At 39.0% G+C, this 24,015-nt stretch overlaps 1 protein-coding gene across 1 annotated transcript in view; it reads left to right on the top strand.

The window, feature by feature from the left end:
* RUNX1T1 (RUNX1 partner transcriptional co-repressor 1) overlaps nt 1–17,622 on the top strand; it is a 112,248-nt gene extending 94,626 nt beyond the window's left edge. The window contains exons 10-11 of the mRNA XM_027131386.1: nt 4,285–4,475; nt 13,710–17,622. Coding sequence (XP_026987187.1) covers nt 4,285–4,475; nt 13,710–13,985 — 467 coding nt within the window. The 3' untranslated portion in view covers nt 13,986–17,622. The remainder of the gene's footprint in view (nt 1–4,284; nt 4,476–13,709) is intronic.
* Nucleotides 17,623–24,015: the final 6,393 nt, after the last annotated feature.

Genomic DNA, 24,015 nt, shown 5'->3' with positions numbered 1-24,015 from the left:
CTGTTTCAAGAGTTAAAAATGACATTGCAAATACATAATGTGGCTTTGAGCTACTATAACTTCAACTGTTAAAATAGTTTGTCTGAGTTGAGAAACTGGAAAATGCTGTTTCTGCAGACGATCAGACGGGTATAGGGCTGAGAACCACAATCAAGGAGGAAAGGTTTTTTTTTTTCCCACAGAAGATTTCTATTTGGGTTTTGATTTGACACAGCTATGTCTATAGTTCTGTGCAACTTGGTGACTCTGGTCCCTTGGCTCTTGTTCGAGTTTTGTGGTTGTTTTTTAAATTTTCTAAGAAATAACTCTTTTTGTAAGTGTGACAGGGAGTTTCAAAATCTGATAGTATAGCAGTGTAGATTAAGAACCAGAGAAAGATCTCTTGCATGTCCAGTATACAAATAAGGTAGATCCATTCAGCCTAAACGTTAAGGTTTATATATGTGTGTGTGTGTGTGTGTGTGTGTGTGTGTGTGTGTATATATATATATATAATCTGTATAGTCTTACCAGATTTAGAGCATCGCCTCTAAGAAGATTTTCTACCAGGATAATAGTCATGGGATACTCATAAGATGTTAAAATGTGCTGGGTGCCACCTACCTGGAGAAGGAATTGCTACATCTTCTGACCATTTTTCTTCCCCAATTTTAAGCTGTCAGTTCAATTTATTCCAATAATAGGTACAAAGAGTTGCCATTTTGGATAGCACAAGGATGACTTTTTATGTTGAGGGATAGAATCTCTGCATTTCCCTATTTATGTGTATTTAAGTTAAATCTTGATAGTTCATAAAGAAAAATTGACAGTGAAGTCTTGTGCAATCCAAATTCCTTCTGTGCTATTATCTACTCAAGCCTTTGTTTGACTGCTGTGAAGTGAGAGCAGATTTTTCTGAATATACCACCTTTGTTGGAAAGTCAACTTGAATAGTTATGCACAAAGGAAATCCTACCATAAGTGGTAAGCATTTGGAAGCAGATTCAAAACTTCATTATGTACTTTCCACTTAATCAGTTTTTTTTTTTTTTAACTTGACATGTTGTAATCTATTGAGTCCACTATTCTTTTTCTTCACTGTCTGTTTTGTGGGTTTCCGAAACCAGTTCTGGGTGTACTTTGCATCATGGGGACTCTGAGAGGAGGGAAAGAGCAATCCTTGTTTATGTGGTGCCCATGCATTCTCTAAGAAGGGTTAAACCTTATCAAACCATGTTTCAAATATTTTTAATATGTGCCTATCCATCTACATTAGATCTTCAGTCTAAAATCTGACTTGGAAGTAGTGTCCATTAAATTTGTATTCTTATCACTATCTTAGGGATAGTGATATCCCTAATCTGCTGCATAAAAACAGTTTGGGAATTGTTTTCTATGGATAGATGCTAAATTTTAAGGAGCATATTGAATCTCTAAAGTATAGATGACAGTTTCACCTGGAAGTCTCAAGTAACTGCTTATATTTATCTTTATAGACTTCTTAGAAAGCATTTCTAGTGTTCGAAGTGTCAAGGCATTCCAACATGAGGAAAACACCAAAGGCAGAACGGGACATCTACACTCAGCCTGTTAAAATTTGAAAACTTTTCCCCGCCAAGAGTCTAAAATTGGCTGTGGGCAATTTTTTTTCCCTAGGAAAAAACCTATAAAGTGTGTCTTTGCAATGAAACTATTATACACTACCTTTGTGACAAAAGATAAGTAAATAAAATCAAGTTTAAAGCATTTGAAAGGTATCAAAGGGGCAGAGCTCTAAAATTCAATGTACTATAACCCATGCATCTTCTTTTCAGAGAAAATTATAATTGCAAAAAGTATATACTGTGCTTGAAAGTACATCATGTAATATTTTGCACCATTTTATTTTGAAATGATTTCGAACTTGCAGAAAAAGTTGCAAAAAATATTAAAAACAAATCCCATATACCTTTCTCCCAATTTTCCCTATTTCACCATATTTGCTTTGATGTCTTTTGTTTCTCTCTTCCTCTTTCCTTCCCTGTTTTTCTGTTGTGCATTATATTTTTCACCTCAGTACTTCAGAGTAAGTTGCAGACATGATGTCCCTTTACCGTAAACATTTTAGTGTGTATTTCCTAAGAACAAGGACATTTTCTTGTGTAACCACAGTACAGTTACCACAATCAGGATATTAACATTCATACAACACAATTATTTAACCTACAGACCGTATTCAAAGTTTGCATGTAATCCTAATAATACAATATAATATAATGATATACATATTAAATATTTGGAGTCCTAACAAATGTCGAAGGCCATATCAGTTTTCCCCTAAAAGTAGTATTTTTTAAAGCAACCGCAAAGATAACAAAACACACTCTGAAGTTTAAAGGTCTTTATAAAATTGGAAAAAGTCTACCATAAATATAGTTTTTAAATTGAAACTGTTTTCTTCAGTATATTTCTTTTTCAACCGATCAGTGAATGTTTGCAGTTGGTAATAAATATTCAAGCACCTTGCACATGTCCTACCAATTCTCTTTGCTGATCTGTACGTGCCTGTGGGATTAGAATAGGAATGCATAATTTAAATATAAATTGCCTGATTTGCATATACAATTAGTCAAGCTACAGCTTTGATCGTAAGCAAAAATTATTGTCCTGTATTACCACTTAGATAGAATTTTAATTCACCTTGAATATTCAAACCAAATTAGACCCTGACTGTATAGTTAGAAGGGCAGTGCTTCCCTGGTGCCCCAAGTCATTTATGATAGGATAATAAAGGCATCTTTTCACCTCCTGGTGAAGAAGGTGCTGCCAGCTCTGTGCAGTGCTCTGTTTTCAGATTTTAAATACATATCTTAAAGCAACCAACAAAGGCTTAACATATTTTAGTTAATATTTCCAGTCTGGATCTTTCCCTGTAATTTAGTTTATAAAATCTAGCAGACAGTAATTACAAATGAATAAACAAACTTCAGAAATAATTCTGGGAAAATGGTGGAGGCTACAAAAGTCACCGTGGTTAATTATTAGTGGAGGGCTTTTCATGATCCTCAAGTCATGAACTATGGATGTGTGAAATATAACTACAGAAATTTAAGAACTATAGGAGGACTTGCATCTCTTAACATTTTTTATCTACAGTAAAACATTTTTATTAGGAATCTATGTTTTTAATTAAACAGAACATTTAATTAAGGTGCTTTTCAAGTGAGTGAAACAATTAAGTGCAAACACTTGAATGAAACATGTCATAATTAGTTTTAATAGAGTGTTAATTGGTAGTAGGTTTGCCAAGTTAATAATTACTGCTTATTAAATTTTCAATTAATCATTGTCATTTTGCTTTGAATAAAGATGAAAATTAGATAAACTAATTCAGGGGGAGGATATTTTCCCTTGTTAATTAGAACAGTTAATTTTTTAAAATGGAAATTACTTGTTTTAGTTGTCAATCTTATGTTGTACATTAGTCAAATCTTTGCACCCTTTCCACAGCCAAAAATAAAGAGCTAATTTGACACCTTGCAGGTTTGTAGTCAGGCCTGATTGTTTTGGCCTGCAGTATGATTCAATTATATTTGTCTAGTGCAACAGTTGGTTATGCAAGACTGTTTATATTTGATTCAGTAGATGGACAACAGCTGAAAGTCTGGAAATGAGAAAATGATTTTTTTTTAAATCCCTACCATTTAGTCTATAGAGTCATATGTCCACATTACTCAGGAAATGACAAGAAAAAGAAAAGCTGGATCTTCTGTATGTTTCATCTTCAATTTTCTTTAAAAGGGCTGCATTAAATTAATTTCGTTATTGTGTTGTATCTTTTACTAGCAAAATAACTTTGCATTTACATATGTGTCTGTGTAAAATCTGTTCCCTTCCTCTCTTTCCCTGAAAGCTTTACCCCTGTACTCCCTGTGTTCATATTAACCTATTGCATTGTGGCAAAACACCTTCTTCTTGTGTCTGAATTATCCAGGCAGGATTCTTGTGGTTATTTTCGCCTGTTGTCTACTTAGTCTGGTCTCAGAATCCTTTCTGGGGTACTAGTTTGGTAGAAAAGTTGTAGTGATGCTACAGTAGTTTAAAAGATATTCCCAGGAGTGTAAATTAAAGGAAAAAATCTCACCCTTTGCTCTCTTAAAATGAATTTCCAAAATGTGGTTCTTCAGACAGCCGGAAGAACTGCCCAGTAATTGGGATGAAAGTCATGCGTGTTGTCTAGCATTCTGTGTAATAGCGATCAGTAGCCCAGGTCCCGCGCTAACAAAGAGCTGTTCTCTTGTCCGGTCCGGCCCGCCTGGCACGCAGAGGAGGCGGTCAACGAGGTGAAGCGGCAGGCGATGACCGAGCTACAGAAGGCTGTGTCCGAGGCGGAGCGGAAAGCGCACGATATGATCACCTCGGAGCGCGCCAAGATGGAGCGCACGGTGGCAGAGGCCAAGCGGCAGGCGGCGGAGGATGCTCTCGCTGTCATCAACCAGCAGGAAGATTCGAGCGAGGTGAGGTGCCGATGGAAGACTCCCTGGGGAGATGCTTCCGTTAATGAGGGCGGGCCTTTTCGACTTCAGGAGATCACAAGTAAAGGCGGATATTGGAGTTGAGACAAACGAATCTTTTGGGGGGGGGAATTGGAGTAGGCTTGGCACTTGTGGAGTTGACCAAGAGCTGATCAAATTTTGTTTTTATTAAAGGCCTAAAAGAACAACTGCCAAAAAAGATTTTTAATATATTTGGTGGGTAACAGATTAAAGTGAAATTCTTAGAACTTCCTAGCACTATTTAGATTCAGAATTCTGTTGTGTGTGTGTGTGTGTGTTAGCATATGTGTGTGGTTTCCTTCTAACAGCTGGGATTTAGGAGAGAGACCCTGTGTAAGCTGTGTAGTCTGAAGACATATTGCAGGCCAGGGATCAAAGTCACTTCCTTAACTATTGGTTCTGAAGTCGAATGCTAAACCAACGCTTGCATCAATTAAACATTTCTAAGAGATCTTCTGCACAGTCTGTTTTTGCACATTATTTGTAATAACCATTATGATGGTCATTTCATACCATAACATCACTGCCAGAGGTAATATTATTTAGTGTTATTACAGTATATTTAAAACACATTAACACGTAGCCTAAATGGCGGAAGGATCTGGGAAGTAACTAAAACACAGTGTCTAACAGAATGCCTTTCAACAGAGACTAAAGTCAGAGCAACATGGTAACGCTCTGCATTAACACAGCACCACAATCCCCAACCCAAAGGACCCTTAGATAAGGACTACAGTTAACTAGTCACACCATGCTGAACTAGCAACAGCATAAGCTGATAAATCAACGGTCCACTAAAACACATATCTACAATTTGTGAAGGAGAGTAAGAATTTAATTTGTACCAGGCTCGTCTGTAGATGAAAGACCCTGTGGGAATTATTCGATATCCAGAGTTTCTATTTAATGTGTAGCAGATGAATAGCAAGGGGACAAAAGCAATTGATTTTCAACATTTGAAAGTTTCTCAGGAAAAGAGGGACAAAGGGAAGTGTATCTGCCCTTTAACTGCAGACTTTTCCATCGTTGAATTAAACTAGACATAAATTCAATTTTACTGGCATCTTATGGCTAAGATATTTAAAGACTTTGTTTTGTGTTTTTTGAAAGAAAACACAAATTTTATTAGCATCTTTTGGACAGAATTTGTCCTGCTCTATTCAAGTTAGTAATACTGTGAGGCACAGTTGTTGCCATCATTAAAACATTATCACTTTCATATGAACGTTTTAGGGCTGTTATGCATGTTAAGAGTATTTTATAGGTCACTAAATTCTAAAGATAAATATCTTGGAGAAATTGAGAATTAAGTCTTTATATTTGGCTAATAATGCTGTATTTCTTTAGTATCTATAAGCTGTGTACCTTTATTTCTAATATCCAGAAAAATATATGAGCTTGACACTGGTATTGAGCATTATAAAAATATGGTGTATCGAGCAGTAACTAGAAATAGTAGATAGGATGAAATAACCTAGATATGAGTGATCTTCTAAAGTAACTGTTTTCTTTCTTTCTTTTTGGGTATCTTGAAAAACTGATCTTTAATAGCACTACCCTTGTCTTCGGTGACATTTCTCAAGGATTTTAAAGTAGACTATGCTAGGAGGAAAGGTTTGGGAGCCAGAGAGCCACATTTAATTCCTGGCTCCATCTATTATAATTCTGTGATTTCAAGAAAACCACTAAACCTCTAAAAGCTTTGGTTTTCTCATCTCATACGGTGGCTAGAACCTTGAGATGTAATCATTTTATCATGTTGCAGGTGAGGAAGCTCACATGGCTAGTCATGCAGCTAGGGGTTGGCAGGATCCACGCTGGAGCTCTCAGCATGCTGTCAGTCCTTACATTGTTCCAGAACAATGAAATAAGCATCATGAAGGTCATTTTTGGATACAGATTTTAAAACTGTACCCTATGGACATTTTTTTAAAAATCAGGTTTGCAACCTGCCCAGGGCAGTTTGTTATTTGATACATATTACTCTAAATTATATCCATTTATTTATTTATTCTGTCAAGAGCAAATTATTCTATGTCGGGGACAGCGCTAGACACTGAAGATACAGTGGTTCCTACCTTCTTGTTCAGTATAATTCATTAGAAGAGTCAGATCACTATATTATGAGTCTTAGTAGAGTTTAGTGCAAAGGCTTCTGGGAAAAAAATTTGTTTCATCTGATACTTAAGGATAATCAGGAGCTGTTCAGCAGCAACCTTCCACCCACCTCCCACCCCACCCCCACATTGCCTCATCACTGCTTTTTTGGTCCATGCGCACGTCAGTGCCTTCTTGCAGGGAAGATGGGAAGGCAAGCTTTGCTAGGCTTTGCAAACAAGATGACTATGTGGCTGGTGAGTGTTTTGGAAGGATCACTCAGGCTGCAGTGTGGAGAGAGATGAGAGGAAATGAAAAGGAGGGACCGATCTGTTTCAGGATACAGATGAGGAGGAAGATGGTTGGATGAAGATGGTTGGCAGTGGTGCTGGGGGTGGAGAAAATTGAACCCGTGAGATAAAATGGGCAGAATTTGGGCTTCCCTGCTGGCGCAGTGGTTGGGAGTCCACCTGCCGATGCAGGGGACACAGGTTCGTGCCCCGGTCCGGGAGGATCCCACATGCCGCGGAGCGGCTGGGCCCGTGAGCCATGGCCGCTGAGCCTGCGCGTCCGGAGCCTGTGCTCCGCAACGGGAGAGGCCACAACAGTGACAGGCCCGCGTACCGCAAAAAAAAAAAAAGGCAGGATTTGATGATTGGCCAGCTGACAAGGAAGGGAGAGAGTTGTGGTTTTTCAGTAGACATGCAGAGTTTGGGGTGTACACATCAGGTGATCTTCCTTAAGCATTAAACCTTTAAAAACTTACTGGCTTTGATCTGCCCAGCGGTTTTTTGTGAAGGTAACCTTTCTTCATTTTTTTTTCTTTTGTGCATAAACAACAAAAGTTAAAACATTTTAAGAAGTTCAAATCAATTATTTAATTCAACTAGACAGACAGATTTCCTCTGTAGATTGGAAAGGGCAGATAGAGCACAAAGGCCTAAATAGTTTATGCTGTCTAATGTGAAAACCAGGATGTTGATCCTCAGCCCAGGTGCCTGCCTCTCAGGCCACTTCTTTAGTAGCTACACGGCAGTACATTCGACTCCTTCAGGATATTCCCATCCAGTTCTCTAATTTCACTTTGGTTTATAGACTAATAATCATTATTACTAACCGTTAGAATGACACTGGACTGCTTAGGCAGACACAAGCAAATGACATTTTCTGTACTTTCTCTTTTAAAGTGTATTACATATTTCATCAAGAATGTAATGCTAGCATTAGCATAAATCGAAAGAAAGGAAATTCAGTGAATCTGGCTATCTTCAACCATTTTAATTTTTTCTATATTCATTTCTGGTTCCTATCTGTAAACATATAGAGTCTTTTTTTCCAGTGAATATTGTTAGATTTGGACTATTTCAAAAGGAACCTGCCACAGCTTTTCTTTGAGATCTGTAACTTGTTCTGGCTTAGGGGATCAAAGCACATGGCTGGAATTGAGCCTCGAACAGAGAACAAATAGTTGTGCTGTTCCAATAGTTAGTTTCGAGTTTAAGCCACTAAAGTGATATTTTCCCCCAGATTGAAACAGTCTTTATTCATTATTCCTAGATAGGTGCAGAAGTGCACACGCTTATATTGGGTGGTTTTGTGGCACTTAAGCAGAAACACTGACTGAACCTTTAAACTTTGTTTCCAGAACCTGCTGAGCCCTAATAGTGGGAACAGGTCACTCTGACAGGTTCATCTTCATTACCCCCTCTAGAATTAATAGAGCCATCCCCAGTGGATCCTGTGCAGTGCGGCCCAGACTCTGGGGATGGACTAAGTGGACTCAGTAGGAGGTAGTCACCACACAGTTACTACACACAGTCTCCCAGCATGGCTCCCATTAAAGCCTCACAATCTGATCAGACCTGTCGATCCCCAGAAGAATTTGGAGCTCTCACAGTATGAGCTGATTCTATGTTACCTAAGATTTTTGCTTATTTGTTTCATTTATTAAAAGACCAGCTGTCTGAATCCATAGATGTTCATGGTGTATTGGATGGTCTGGAATGACATGGAGTGGTTCACCTCTTGGAACTTTGGTTTTTCTCATCTATAAAACTGGGATAATGTTTATAACTCACTTTGCAAGGTGGTTGAGAGGTACAAATAAGATGAGTAGAAGTCTTTTATAAACAAGTCACCTTATAAAGAGCAGTGTGAGTATGTAAGAGAGAGAAAAAATAAAAAACAATTAAGAAGCTATTCTAACAGGAAGGGCAGGGAAGGAATAGTAACCGTGAGATTGGAAAGGAAGGGAGACCATGGGGGAAGCAGGGTCTGTAGGATTTGGCACTGAGAGGTTTCAGGGGAGTTTCCAATGAGATGACAAAGTCGTTGGCCTGAGCGTTGCCAGTGACTGAAAAGGACCACACCAGAGTCAGGTTTAGGGATTACTGACTTGGGTGACAGAGGAGCATCCTGGTGGCGCTACAGAACAGGCAATTGAAAATAAGAGACAGCAGCTCAGGAAAGAAATGAAGGCTGGAGGAAGGTTTGAGAGTCATTTTCTTACAGCTAATGGTTTAAGACCATGACTGCCAAGGTAGAGTGTAGGAAGGAAAGGATATTTCTTTTCTTTATGCCAACTTCCCTCCTTGCCAAGTATTTAGGGGAAAATGAAAAACTAGAAGAGGAAGAGGTTATAGTATAAGAAACAGAATTTTATTATCTTGAAACCAAAGTTAGAGGGACTTTCAATAAGGGAAGTTTTTTTTAAAAAAGGAGGAATGGGGAAAAGGTCAATAGTGCTAAATCTTCAGAAGGTCTGAGGGCAGCGAGGAAGGAGAAAAAGTAACTGGCCACTAATGACGTATAAGTGGAAGTAAGCTCATGTTCTGTCTGTGTAGCTGTCAATGCCTGTCAAGGGAGGCACAGGGCCACGAGCTTTCTAATTGTAAAGGTTGTGCCATGCAGAGATGGTATGTAGTCTCATTTGCTTTCAGCCAGTGCCAAGAGGAGGAGGTGGTGTTAGTTCCTGCCGTTTATTCAGGACCCACCGAACATCAGGACACTTCAGTTAGCACTGACATAATCCTGAATAACCCTATCGTTAAGATTCCTACTTTATAGGTACTGTCACTCTACGAGGTTAAGTAACTTGCCTGTAGTTCTGAATCCACTAAGTGATATAGTTGGAAGTGAAAAACCAAGAAAGGGTGACTGGAGCCACTCAAAATTGGAAGCCATTTCCATTACACACCATGATACCTTGTCTTTGGTGTTCCAACTTCCTGGTTCAACCTCTGTGTACTTTCAGGGTCGAAGTGCCCTCCTAACCTTATTCCTGCCAAAACAGGCTCTAAGAAAGATCTGAAATAGGCAAAACGTGGCATTTTGGAAAGAGTATTTGGTTTGCAGTGCAAGGACCTGAGTGAATCAAACCTTACCTATGTAATTTCATATCTAGGCAAATCATTTACTATAAAAGTTATTTACATTTTGAGAACTTTAATTATAATCATTCTACTTTATTCATTGAACATCACTTGCGTGCAAAGGTTTTTCTGGAGAATTATAGGTGTGTGAGACCTGGAGAAACTTTTTAGGAGAAAATGTTTTGTTTCTGGTAAAAGGAATTTCCAACAGTAAGAACCAGAAAGGATATTATTTTGCTGGTAGGACAGAAAGACCATTCTCTCTGTATCTAAAATAACAAGATGAAGGAAATAATTTTGTTCTTAGGGACAAAAAAGAATTGCTGATATGAAACAAGTATCAACAATCTTTGACATGCAGCTTTGACACCCAAAGCTTCAACTCATCATTTCCATTTCCCTAGGTAGCACCAGTACATTTAGAAAAGGGAGGGTTGTGTTCTGCCTCCTATTTTTCATCTGAGTCCTAGCCTAATTTTGGCCAATTGCTGATTCCCATAATAGGGAGGAAAACATTCCTTATGCTGAAAAGGGAATAATATTATCACAAATAAAGGGAGACTATAAAGTGCCATGGGCTTTGGGAATGAAATTTGCTATGAAATGGTATTCTCGAGACTTCTGTACTATTTTGGTAATTCAGTCGCCAGCATCATTGCTTAGAGGACTGAAAGGGAAGCTCAGTTATATGAAAAATGAATGAATGAATGAATGAATGAAAGAAGCAACTATCAGGTAATACTAGCCTGAATATGAAAAGCACAAATTGAAAAATATAAAATTAGATTAAGCCATTGACCACCTTAATCCCTGCCCTACAGTTACACCCCTGGGTATCATACACAATTTGCAGTTTCCACCTTTGTGTATGGCAGAAAGCTTAGAAACTTAAAATGGTTAAAATTAGAGTACTCATAAGATTCTGCACATTGCACAGTTCCCAGAAGTGATGGTTGAGAGGCCAAGTGCCAGTGGTCAGGCATCAGTCTTACAGGTATGGATTAGTTAACAGGAAATTTGGTAGAGCCACCCAGGAGAAATTAATAGAAATTGCTATGTCTGTCTTCTAATGAACTTTTAAAAAGGAATATGCACTTTGGGGATTTCCATTGGTTGAACACTTGAGCTAAAGTTCCCTATACATTCATGGCAATGCAATGTCAACAGCAATAAAAATATGCAGGTTTTTTCCCACCAGCTCATTTGAATTGCTCTTTGTTGCACCTTCCTAAAGTCAAAGGTTGTTTTTGTCTCAGTGGTGGGTGGTAAATGAATGGGATTGAACAACTTCGGAGTGGGACTGGAGGTAAAACTAACCAGAGCCCTTGAATCCTGGGTCAGAATCCAGAAATGCTAGGCAAAAAGGCTCCATTCCCAGCAGCTTCATAATCCAAAACATCTGTTTCTATATTTGGCACAATTCCACTTTTTTATTTGTAAAATTGTTCCCATCTTTGAAAACACTTTAAAAAATAAAGAAGTCCCCATTCTGTCTCCTCTTTCCATTCCCCAACACATGCATTTGTAATTACCTGGTTTAGTCTGTGTGTTTAATCAACTTAAATTGAGAAGGTTGCCTACATCTGATTTCAATCTGAAGGAGCCATTGAGAACTGGGCAGTTACTGCCTTGTGTCTGCCAAGATGTGCCTCTGCCAGAAAGGGGATAGGACTCACACCAGGGTATTTCCTAAAGAAGCCACTTAACTCAGATTAGATGTTTAATTTCCTTAAAATATTGTTTTGGATCTGGGTCTGTGTTCTCTAATTGGGATTTTCTGATGTTATTTAGGAATTTCACTTATTTCTGAGTTTGTTCCAGGATCCAGCTGGCATTATTCTAAATGCCTAAAGCTCAAGGAAGTAAACTTTCCTGAGTGATGAGTGTCATACCTCGCTGCTCTGGAGGATGGGCCAGGCCCATGTTTGTTCAGGCCTTTGTGGAACCATTGTCCTTGCAATAAGATTGAATTAATTTTGAGAAAGAAGGGCTTCTAATTTTGGTAATGAAGCCTCTGATCAGAGGTACATATTTTTTGGGATATTTTCCTGGCTAAATTAAAGGGAAGTAGGAAAAAAAATTACTTTCTGGTACTATTAATTTTAATTCCATTTTTATTTATGATATTAACATATAAATCAAGCTTCTAGATTTCTTCAGCTATGTTCACTGAAAACACCTTCCACTGGCCAGAGTTTGTGATCTTAAAGTTTTAATTTTTTTTCCCTTCATGGGCCATAATTTCGGAATGGTAAAGAAATATGAACATAGGGCTTAGTTCTTTCTAAAAGTTTTAAGCTGTAGTTCTTGAGTTTTTAGGCTTCCAGCACTTGAAAGACTCTAGGAGCTCCTTTAGTTTTTAGCCAAATTAGAATGAGTGCTAAAAATTGCTTTGCATATTTTGCACAGTGGTGAAGCTGTACACAGACCAGGGTGATGGGCTGACATTCCACTGGGGCATTTTTAATAGGCTTATGAGCCCACCTTAAGCCACACAGCCAACATGCTGAAAGCAAAATAATTGCAGGGAACATAGTGGGGAGATTTTTAATATCCATATATATCAGGGCTTTAAAAAAGGTATTTTAACTGTGACACAGCTACATACTATCAGCTGGTTGGGGTTACCAGATTACAGTCGGAAGTTTGTTTTGCAAGAAAATAAAACCAAGGAAGATACAGGATAAAAGGATTAATGTCAAAAACTAAGATCACTTGCTATAACATTTCACAATGGGGATGGTCTTGCCGAAGGAAACACAAACGTTTCAAGTTGGCTTCCTGAGGTTCCCCCTTCTCCTGGAAGGGTCCTTAGGGCACTGTCATTGTTAGTCTCCTCCCTGACACTTCCTCATTCCCCAGGATCTGTCCCATTTAGGGGTTCTTCCATCTCTAGTATGTCTGTCCCCAGATTCACAATGTGTTTTATCTCAGAGGCAGCCTCATTTCTGCTTTTCTCACTTCTTGGAAAGCACCAGTGGAGATTGGCAGTAGGCTTGCTAGGGTCCTAAAACTTCACAAATATTTATTGAGCACCTACTATATATATCAGGCACTGTTGTGGGTGCTTAAAATATATCAGAGAAAAAACAAACCAAGGATCCAATCTCCAGGGAGCTGAAGTAAAGGGGATTGTTTCGAGACTTTCCTACCATTTGGTTGTCAGGTACAGTGAATAACTGATTGCAGTGGGAAGAGCTAAACACATGCCCTACTTTTTCTGGTCTGTGGTAGAGCAGAGGATAGAATCCTCTATCTAGTCCATTATATTCCTTTGAATCTAATAGAGCATCCTCATAGTCCCTTTGTGTTAGTGTCTTGAAGGAAGAAGCTTCTGCCAGGAGTGCTATCTTTGAGTCTTTCCATGGTGGTAGTCGTATTAGAAAGGAGAAAATTTAGATGTCGCAGTTGTTAGTATGGGTGAACAGAAAATTTAGATGTGAAGATAACTAAACCTAAAGGGAAGGGGTTTTATAGTACAAATGGAAAAGAGCCTCAACCAGTTTGTCTAGTTTTTGTCCTAATAGTTTTTGGCAGAAAAGTCTGGGCAGTTACACCAAAACCTGCATCATCAGGGTGTTTAGTGTGTGTACACATACACACCTGGATTTTTCATTCTTATAGTTCTGAAAAATAAGGGGGTAGTGCTGCCTAGCATATTTCCTTGGACCTTAGCCTGGTCAATGTAATAATTTGGGATTTCACTTTCTTCTGCCTTCTCCAATAGAGTTGCTGGAATTGTGGCCGTAAAGCGAGTGAAACCTGCAGCGGCTGTAACACAGCCCGATACTGTGGCTCGTTTTGCCAGCACAAAGACTGGGAGAAGCACCACCACATCTGTGGACAGACCCTGCAAGCCCAGCAGCAGGGGGATACGCCTGCTGTCAGCTCCTCCGTCACGCCCAACAGCGGGGCCGGGAGCCCAATGGACACACCACCAGCAGCCACCCCGAGGTCGACCACCCCGGGGACCCCTTCCACCATAGAGACAACCCCTCGCTAGATGTGCACTCAGAACTGTCAGAGGAAAGACAACACAACCAACGTGAAACCAATTCCTCATCCTCAGATGCTCAAAGTTGTTTTTTGTTTGTTTGTTTGTTTATAGATGGACTATCCTGGTTCAGTACTTCAGCAAGAGAGAACCTAACTGTATCTTGAGGCGTTAGTAAAACAGAGGGCCAGTAACGGGTCGTAATGACTTACTGTGGATAACAAAGATTTCTTTTCCTTAGAGAACTGAAAAGAGAGCAGAAAATATAACATGAAATGATAGATTTGACCTCCTCCTTGTTATTTTCCAGTAGCTGGGATTTTAAACTAGATGACCTCATTAACCGATGCTTTACCAAACAGCAAACCAAGAGATTGCTAATTGCTGTTGAAAGCAAAAATGCTAACATTAAAAGTCACAATGTTCTTTATATACAATAATGGAAAAAAAGAGGAAAACCCTCAAGGGCATGAGCATTGGCTACAGCAGTAGACATTTTAACAAGAAGATGAATGGCGTCCGTGGGTTGCTAACTGAACTTTGAAGACCCGCCACAAAACGCGCAGATGTGTAGCATATTGGAAGGAGACACAGATGTTCGGTTTTTTTCCTGTTTCTGAAAAGAAATAATATCCAGGTCAACAGAAGGAAAAATGAAAGATGATTTGCAGTGGGATATGTGAATACAGCAGCAAGAAAAAAATGCCATAACATAAAAGGCTCCTTTATATATATATACACACACACACAGAAGTAAGAGACTCAGCCTGCAGTTGTTAGCATCCTGGCAGCTTTGACACCAGCCAGCTGCCCTAAACAGCCCTCAACGTTTCTTCACTTTTTCAAGGTTCCACAGAGCAAGACATTGGGTCTATTCCAGCTCATTCATTTTATATTGAAAAATAATTTTTAAAAATGATGGCTCCAGCTCCAGCCCCTTTCTAAATTTTTTCAACCCCACCCTGTTTGGATTTTTAATTAAAAACTAGTAGTTCTCTTGGTGTTAAAACACTTCTGTCCTGTGAGGTTTCCCAATGGTGTTTTTCTTGTAAACGTGCTGGACGACTGTGAAGACGCGTTGTAGTTTAACCACGTGCCCACATTTAGTCTCTTTATTCCTAGTTGGTGAGAAACCTGTATCTTTCTATGCTGCTTTTATATCTGTATGTATTAGTGGTATTTCTCTAGTAGTTCAAAAAAAAAAAAAGAAAAAAGGAAAAAAAAGACTTTTTTTGGTTGTCCTCAAGAAAAGAAAGAAAAAGGCTATCTTTCGGAGCTGCTATTTCATTCTCTTATAGAATTTTTTTTTTTCCTGAAAACCAGCATGCTTCACGGAATGCTAACATATTGGTGTTTTTGTAAGAGGGATGTACATAAATGTATTTTGCACTGTCACAATGACTCCCTAGGCATGCTTTTTTTTTTTTTTTTTTGAGCAAACTCTTTTTAAATATGCTAGAGCCATTTCACCAAGTTTAGCTGTAGCATAGAGTAGTAGTGGAATTTTTCTTTTTTCTTTTTTTCATTGAAAAATCATTATTAGGGACTTTAAAAAATAACAAGATATCCTACTTTAAAAAAAAAGACAGTGCATGCGTATTGCTGTAAGGTTGTTTAAGTATTTCTAATTTTACAAAAAAAAAAAAAAAGATAAATCATTAGAGCTCCAAATGCTGAGGTGTAGACTGACAGCTTTAACACTGCTGAATGCCAGGTTATACAGTATTCTTAAAAAAAGGGAAGTCAGCCAAAGACTGATCTGATGGACCAAAATCGGAATTTTGAAAAGCACCAGTACTACTTTCCAAAATGATCAGCAGGTTAAACATGTTCAGCAAGGTATAGTGTGAATCCATTAACCCTTCGTCGTCCAGGGTCCAGACCAGAACTACTTGTTAGTTTTGAAAACAGTAGCCCAGAATGTGGTTATGTGCTTTAGGGAAAGTCAGCAGTGCTGCAGGCTGTGTAGACAACCAAAGTTTTCAAGGCTGGGAAGACACTTCTCCTCATACATACACATACCAGGCATTGATTTAAAAATCTGAAATGGTCCATTAGCTTTGGTTTTGTTTTGTTTTTAAATATAGCCTTGGATACAGTTTTAAATGGCTTTTAAGTATCTGCATATAGGTAATCTTAAATCTCTTAAACCTAACATTTTTTTGCATTTTCCCCTGTATTTTCACATACAAGTTGACTTTAATTTTGTTTGGGTGGTATGTTTATTTTTAAATGGCTTTTTAGTTTAGAAACTTCTGATGAGCAAATACATCTATCTGCATGTTGGAAGTCCATCTGCCAGCACACCTGCTTAAAGTGAGATGAAAGCACATAACCAGGCTCTGAATGGGTTATATTTTATCATGGTGCTCCCAGAATCCTTTGACCTCACTCTGCTTTCTAGTCTGCTTGTGACACTGGACAGTCCTTTCTTACAGAGCTATTATATGTTCTAGGCTACGAAGGGTTAAATAATCCCAAAAATGAGGTATGTCATACCCACACGTCTTTATCTCTAGAAGCTGTGATGTATGTGAAACAGCACTGTTATTCTTAACACTAGTGTGTAAAATAAGGATTAGTACAGTACGTCTCATTACTTTTAATTCAGGGCACCCTGAGTGAAAACAAATACAAAAAATCCCTAACTCTGAGCTCTATCTCTGATTCCTCTTCCTCCTTCCCCTCTTCCTCCTCCTCTTCCTCTCCTCCTGTTTTGCTACATTCTCCTCAGTGGCAAAAAGTTTCACTCTACCTCTGACAGCATGTATATTGCACCAGTAGCTAACAAAAACTGGTCTAGTCAAACCAAATGGGCACAAAAGAACCAGGATACCAAAAGTTAAGCTCATACAGCTGCAAACCATATCACTTCTTGGTAACAATGCAGACCTCATAAACCTAAAGAAGAGAAAGAAAAGAAAACTTTTGTTACTTTCCTTTTTTGCTTGTCACTTATATACAGGCTATGTGAGAGTATAATTTGTAGGTATAACACATTTAAAAAAAAAAGTTATCTTCATTGGATAGAATTGAATGGTGGTCGCTGATAGGAATAGGGCGTCCTCTATCTCTTATCTCTGTCTCTGACTCTTTTTCTCTTTTTCTCTGTCAGGAGACTGTGTGTGACAGGGCCACCTGTCTTTTTTTTTAATCCTTAACTTTTTTTTTTTTTTTTTTAAATGTGTAGGTGCATGTCTTGGGGATTTAAAAATTTCAAGGCTGGTTTACTAATGCAAAGCATGCCTACGTCTGGAATACTTAGGGAAAGAAAGCGACTCCATGTTGTCCGAATTCCTCAAGGGACAGAAAAAAATTGGAGACTGTTGAAATGCAGATTTGAAGTAATTTTTTAAAATATTATTTTGGGTTCTGCGACATTATTGTGAAAAATTAAAGTTGTTGTGCAATACTTAATTCAGACATGTACCACAAGTTAACGGTAGACTAACACTGGGGGGCGGGGTCTAGGCATCATGCTTTTGTCAGCATACTCTTGAGCTTTTAAGTCTACTATGTCTGAACTGTGGTTTCTTGTTTATCTTTTTTTTCCTTAGTTGGACTGTAATGTATGGTCTGTCAACCTGTGAATCTTTAAAGTATGATTCAGGTATTGTTGTATTCTTTACTGTGTAATAAAAAAGTTTAAAAAAAAATCTGTATTCTCCTGCCTCCCTTATCCTCAGTGTGTACCACAGCTGTCCACACAGTGACCCTGGTCTGGGTGTCCATCCTCATCCTCCATGGTGCTGAAGCACGTCTGTAGAGTTTTTAATTAATTAATTAATTTTTTGACTGCGTCAGGTCTTAGCTGTGGCATGTGGGATCTTTCGTTGTGGCGCTTGGACTTGGTTGCCCTGCGGCATGTGGGATCTTAGTTCTCCGACCAGGGATCGAACCCGCGTCCCGTGCATTGGAAGGCAGATTCTTAACCACTGGACCACCAAGGAAGTCCCATGTCTGTAGAGTTCATTCAACTACAAAGAATGCCTCTGTAACAGGAATTGGCTCATCCATGATTGATGAATAGGGAATGATGTCAGAAGAGTGCCAAAGTCAAGTTAGTTCAGGGGGCTGTTACCCAGGCAAGAGGAGCCAGGAAAAATGGGAAGAGAGCTACAACCTTACAGAGGAAAGGAGGGCTTGGTTTGCTTAGTTTAGCTGCTGCATAGGCGGGGCAGCAGAGGCCTTTTTGGCTGTATTTTGATAAAATTAGAAATGAGTTTCCTGCTTCTGGGTCGACTGTGCCAGAAAGGTTCATCCCAACCTTGAGCACTGGCTCTTCCAGTGCTCAGCTCACCCAGGCACACCTGAATGGCAGACCCACTGCTGCAGGGCTTGCTTCCGTTTGCCTTGTCCACCATCCTCTAAAAGTTGCCAGCATCTCCATTCTTCTTTTTATATATTGTTAGACATCCCCTGTGACAATCTCCGCCTTTGCTGGGAAGTCGGAAGTATTCCCTCTGACATACATTTTTTTCATGCTCTAGTTATAAACTTGATTAAGGTTTGAAGCCCCAACCCTTCTCCCTCTGGCCCATGAATCCTACTAATTTTTATGTGTAATTTTCAAAACAGGATTTTGGTTTTGGTTTTGGTTTTGGTTTTTTTGAAGTAATGTATGTACTGTATTATAGCAGAAATCTCTCTTCCCTCTGAGTGTTCTCAACTTTGTGGGTTGAAGGATAGTTGCAAAGAACAGGAGGACAAAGCATGTTCAAGGGCCTGTATCTGGAGAGAGTGAGAGCTGGTTAAGTGGAGGATGGCTTGAGACTGGCCATTCAGCTTCCTCCTTGTATCAGCTGGGTCCTTGTCCCATGGCCTGGCTTCTCTAACTTGTCTTCCTGGGAAGTGTGCCTATTTTCACATTTCTTACTCTAGAAATACACAGAAAAAAAAAATACAAAACTTTAGAAAATTAATGGTGGACGCCTCCTTACCCCTGCAATTGTGATAGGGTTGGATACTTACCTTAGTAGTTAATGATTTATTTTGGCAAAAGACAGGCCAGCCTGACCTAAGGTGCCTACCCTTTAATGTGTTAATGTATCTTTTTTTTTCCTCTTCAAAGTGGAACAGGCCAGAAGACAGCAGACAAGAATAGAAATGATACCCATTGAAGTAGTTCCCTTATAAGTAATTCTTGAAAACATGTCTGTGATGTTTTCATGGAAGTAGATATATTGGACAAATGGGGAATGCTTTGTAGTTTATATGAAAGACATGAGCAAAATCTGGAGACTTCTAGATGGTAGACACCATATATTTTAGAAGTGTTAATGATGTATTTGATAATATTATAAAAGAATGTGTCTGCCATGAAAGAACATTACAGCCATTTTTATGGAATGGGAGGGGATTGAATGAGCAAAGGGTCTTTGTTCTGTATGTGTGTCTATACCCTTGCTCCAAAGCGAAAAAATAAAGTTGTGTTTGCTCAAACCTGTCCCTGGTCAGTCTGTTCTCAGTCATACTGGGGAAACTGAGTCAGACGAATATAGAAACTGTTTCTTCCCATCTCACTTTTCCATCCATAGAAGAACAGATGTAGGACCAAAGTACTGTGGTCTTTTGCTTTTGGAACTTTCAGATTCAGATAACATTTTTGAAAATTCTTCAAGATTATACATGGGCAGTCTATGAGAACTCCTCAAGATCAAGACAATACAATTGCCTATTTTACTATAATAAAAATAATATTTGAATGTGGAGAAAACTTCTGATGAATAAGAGAAGGATTATCTGCTCGTAGTTCTTAATGTTCTTGTGTTGGAGTTCTGTATTCCACTGTCAAGAAAGGGATAAATTGAGATTGGTTCAAGATGGCGGAGTAGAAGGATGTGCTCTCACTCCCTCTTGCAAGAGCACTGGAATCAACAAACTGCTGAACAATCATTGACAGGAAGACACGAACTCACCAAAAAAGATACCCCACATCCAAAGACAAAGGAGAAGCCACAATGAGATGGTAGGAGGGGCGCAATCACAATACAATCAAATCCCATACCTGCTAGGTGGATGATGCACAAACTGGAGAACACTTATAAAACAGAAGTACAGCCACTGCAGTGAAGGTTCTGAGCCACATGTCAGGCTTCCCAACCTGGGGGTCCAGCAATGGGAGGAGGAATTCCTATAGAATCAGACTTTGAAGGCTAGTCTGATGTGATTGCAGGGCTTTGACAGGACTGGGGAAAACAGAGACTCCAAAAGTAGTGTGCATGTCGGGACTCAGGGGAAGGAGCAGTGACCCCATAGGAGACTGAACCAGACCTACCTACTAGTGTTGGAGGGTCTCCTGCAGAGGCAGGGGGTGGCTGTGTCTCACTGTGAGGACAAGGACACTGGCAGCAGAAGTTCTGGGAAGTACTCCTTGGCATGAGCCCTCCCAGAGTCTGCCATTAGCCCCAACAAAGAGCCCAGGTATGCTCCAGTGTTGGGTCGCATCAGGCCAAACAACCAACAGGGAGGGAACCCAGCCCCACCCATTAGCAGACAAGTGGATTAAAGTTTTACTGAGCTCTGCCCACCAGAGCAACAGCCAGCTAAACCCACCACCAGTCCCTCCCATCAGGAAACTTGCACAAGCCTCATAGATAGCCTCATCCACTAGAAGGGAGACAGCAGAAGTGAGAAGAATCATAATCCTGCAGGCTGTGGAACAAAAACCACATTCACAGAAAGATAGACAAGATGAAAAGGCAGAGGGCTGTGTACCAGATGAAGGAACAAGATAAAAACCCCCAAAACAACTAAATGAAGTGGAGATAGGCAAGCTTCCAGAAAAAGAAATCAGAATAATGATACTGAAGATGATCCAGGACCTCGGAAAAAGAATGGAGGCAAAGAAAAAGAAGATGCAAGAAATGTTTAACAAAGACCTAGAAGAATTAAATAACAAACAAACTGAGATGAACAATATAATAACTGAAGTGAAAAACACGCTAGAAAGAATCAATACCAGAATAACTGTGGCAGAAGAATGGATAAGTGACCTGGAAGACAGAATGGTGGAATTCATGGCTGCAGAACAGAATAAAGAAGAAAGAATGAAAAGAAATAACGATAGCCTAAGAGACCTATGGGACAATATTAAAGGCAACAGCATTCGCATTATAGGGGTCCCAGTAGGAGAAGAGAGAGAGAAAGGACCAGAGAAAATATTTGAAGAGATTATAGTCAAAAACGTCCCTAACATGGGAAAGGAAATAGCTACACAACTCCAGGAAGTGCAAAGAGTCCCATATAGGATAAACCCAAGGAGAAACACACTGAGACACATAGTAATCAAATTGGTAAAAATTAAAGACAAAGAAAAATTATTGAAAGCAGCAAGAGGAAAATGACAAATAACAGACAAGGGAAGTCCCATAAGGTTAACAGCTGATTTCTCACCAGAAACTCTACAAGCCAGAAGGGAGTGGCATGCTATATTTAAAGTAACAAAAGGGAAGAACCTACAACAAAGATTACTCTACCCAGCAAGGATCTCATTCAGATTCAATGGAGAAATCAAAAGCTTTATGGAGAAGCAAAAGCTAAGAGAATTCAGTACCACCAAACCAACTCTACAGCAAATGCTAAGTGGGAAACACAAAAGAAGAAAAGGACCTACAAAAACAAACCGAAAGCAATTAAGAAAATGGTAGTAGGAACATACATATAGATAATTACCTTAAACGTGAATGGATTAAATGCTCCAAGCAAAAGACACAGGCTTGCTGAATGGATACAAAAACAAGGCCCATCTATATGCTGCCTACAAGAGACCCACTTCAGACCTAGGGACACATACAGACTGAAGGTGAGGAGATGGAAAAAGATATTCCATGCAAATGGAAATCAAAAGAAAACTGGAGTAGCAATACTCATATCAGATAAAATAGACTTTAAAATAATGTTACAACAGACAAGGAAGGACACTACATAATGATCAAGGGATCAATCCAAGAAGAATATATAACAATTATATATGCACCCAACATAGGAGCACCTCAATACATAAGGCAATTGCTAACAGCTATAAAAGAGGAAATCGACAATAACACAATAATAGTGGGGGACTGTAACACCTCACTTACACCAATGGACAGATCATCCAAACAAAATATTAATAAGGAAACACAAGCTTTAAATGAAATAATAGACCAGATAGATTTAATTGATATTTATAGGACATTCCATCCAAAAACAGCAGATTACACTTCCTTCTCAAGTGTGAATGGAACATTCTCCAGGTTAGATCACATCGTGGGTCACAAATCAAGCCTCAGTAAATTAAGGAAAATTGAAATCGTATCAAGCATCTTTTCTGACCACAACACTATAAGATTAGAAATCAATTACAGGGAAAAAAAACGTAAAAAACACAAACACATGGAGGCTAAACAATACCTTACTAAATAACCAAGAGATAACTGAAGAAATCAAAGACGAAATCAAAAATACCTAGAGAGGGGCTTCCCTGGTGGCTCAGTGGTTGAGAGTCCGCCTGCCAATGCAGGAGACACAGCTTTGTGCCCCGTTCTGGGATGATCCCACATGCTGCGGAGCGGCTGGGCCCGTGACCCATGGCTGCTGAGCCTGCGCATCCAGAGCCTGTGCTCCGCAACAGGAAAGGCCACAACAGTGAGAGGCCCACGTACCACAAAAAAAAAACCTAGAGATAAATGACAATGAAAACACGACGATCCAAGACCTATGGGGTGAAGCAAAAGCAGTTCTAAGAGGAAGTTTATAGCAATACAAGCCACCTCAAGAAACAAGAAAAATCTCAAATAAAAAATCTAACCTTACACCTTAATGAACTAGAGAAAGAAGAACAAACAAAACCCAATTTTAGCAGAAGGAAAGAAATCATAAAAATCAGAACAGAAATATATGAAATAGAAACAAAGAAAACAATAGCAAAGATCAATAAAACTAAAAGCTGGTGCTTTGAGAAGATAAACAAAATTGATAAACCATTAGCCAGACTCATCAAGAAAAAGAGGGAGAAGACTCAAATCAATAAAATTAGAAATGAAAAAGAAGTTACAACAGACACCACAGAAATACAAAGTATCCTAAAACACTACTACAAGCAACTCTATGCCTATAAAATGGACAACCTGGAAGAAATGGACAAATTCTTAGAAAGGTATAGCCTTCAAAGACTGAGCCAGGAACAAATGGAAAATATGAACAGACAAATTACAAGTAATGACATTGAAACTGTGATTAAAAATCTTCCAACAAACAAAAGTCCAGGACCAGATGGCTTCACAGGTGAATTCTATCAAACATTTAGAGAAGAGCTAACATCCATCCTTCTCAAACTCTTCCAAAAATTTGCATAGGAAGGAACCCTCCCAAAGTGATTCTATGAGGCCACGATTACCCTGATACCAAAGTCAGACAAAGATAATACAAAAAAAGAAAATTACAGACCAATATCACTGAATGTAGATGCAAAAATCCTAAACAAAATACTAGCAAACAGAATCCAACAACACATTAAAAGGATCATACACCATAATCGAGTGGGATTTATCCCAAGGATGCAAGGGTTCTTCAATTATATGCAAATCAATCAATGTGATACACCATATTAACAAATTGAAGAATAAAAACCATATGATCATCTCAATACATGCAGAAAAACCTCTGACAAAATTCAACACCCATTTATGAAAAAAACTCTCCTGAAAGTGGGCATAGTGGGATCCTACCTCAACATAATAAAGGCCATATAGAGAAACCCACAGCAAACCTCATTCTCAATGGTGAAAAACTGACAACCTTTCCTCTAAGATCAGGAGCAAGACAAGGATGTCCACTCTCACCACTATTATTCAACATAGTTTTGGAAGTCCTAGCTGTGGCAACCAGAGAATAAAAAGAAGTAAAAGGAAGCCAAATAGGAAAAGAAGAAGTAAAGCTGTCACTCTTTGCAGATGACATGATACTATACATAGAGAATCCTAAAGATGCCAACAGAAATCTACTGGAACTAATCAATGAATTTGGTAACGTTGCAGTATACAAAATTAATGCACAA

This window comes from Aethalodelphis obliquidens, unplaced genomic scaffold (genome assembly GCF_003676395.1).
Source record: "Aethalodelphis obliquidens isolate GAN/ISIS:26980383/991018 unplaced genomic scaffold, ASM367639v1 scaffold39, whole genome shotgun sequence".
NCBI lineage: Eukaryota > Metazoa > Chordata > Mammalia > Artiodactyla > Delphinidae > Aethalodelphis > Aethalodelphis obliquidens.
The sequence above is the reverse complement of the archived record's forward strand: the minus strand, read 5'-3'. Positions and strand labels throughout refer to the sequence as shown.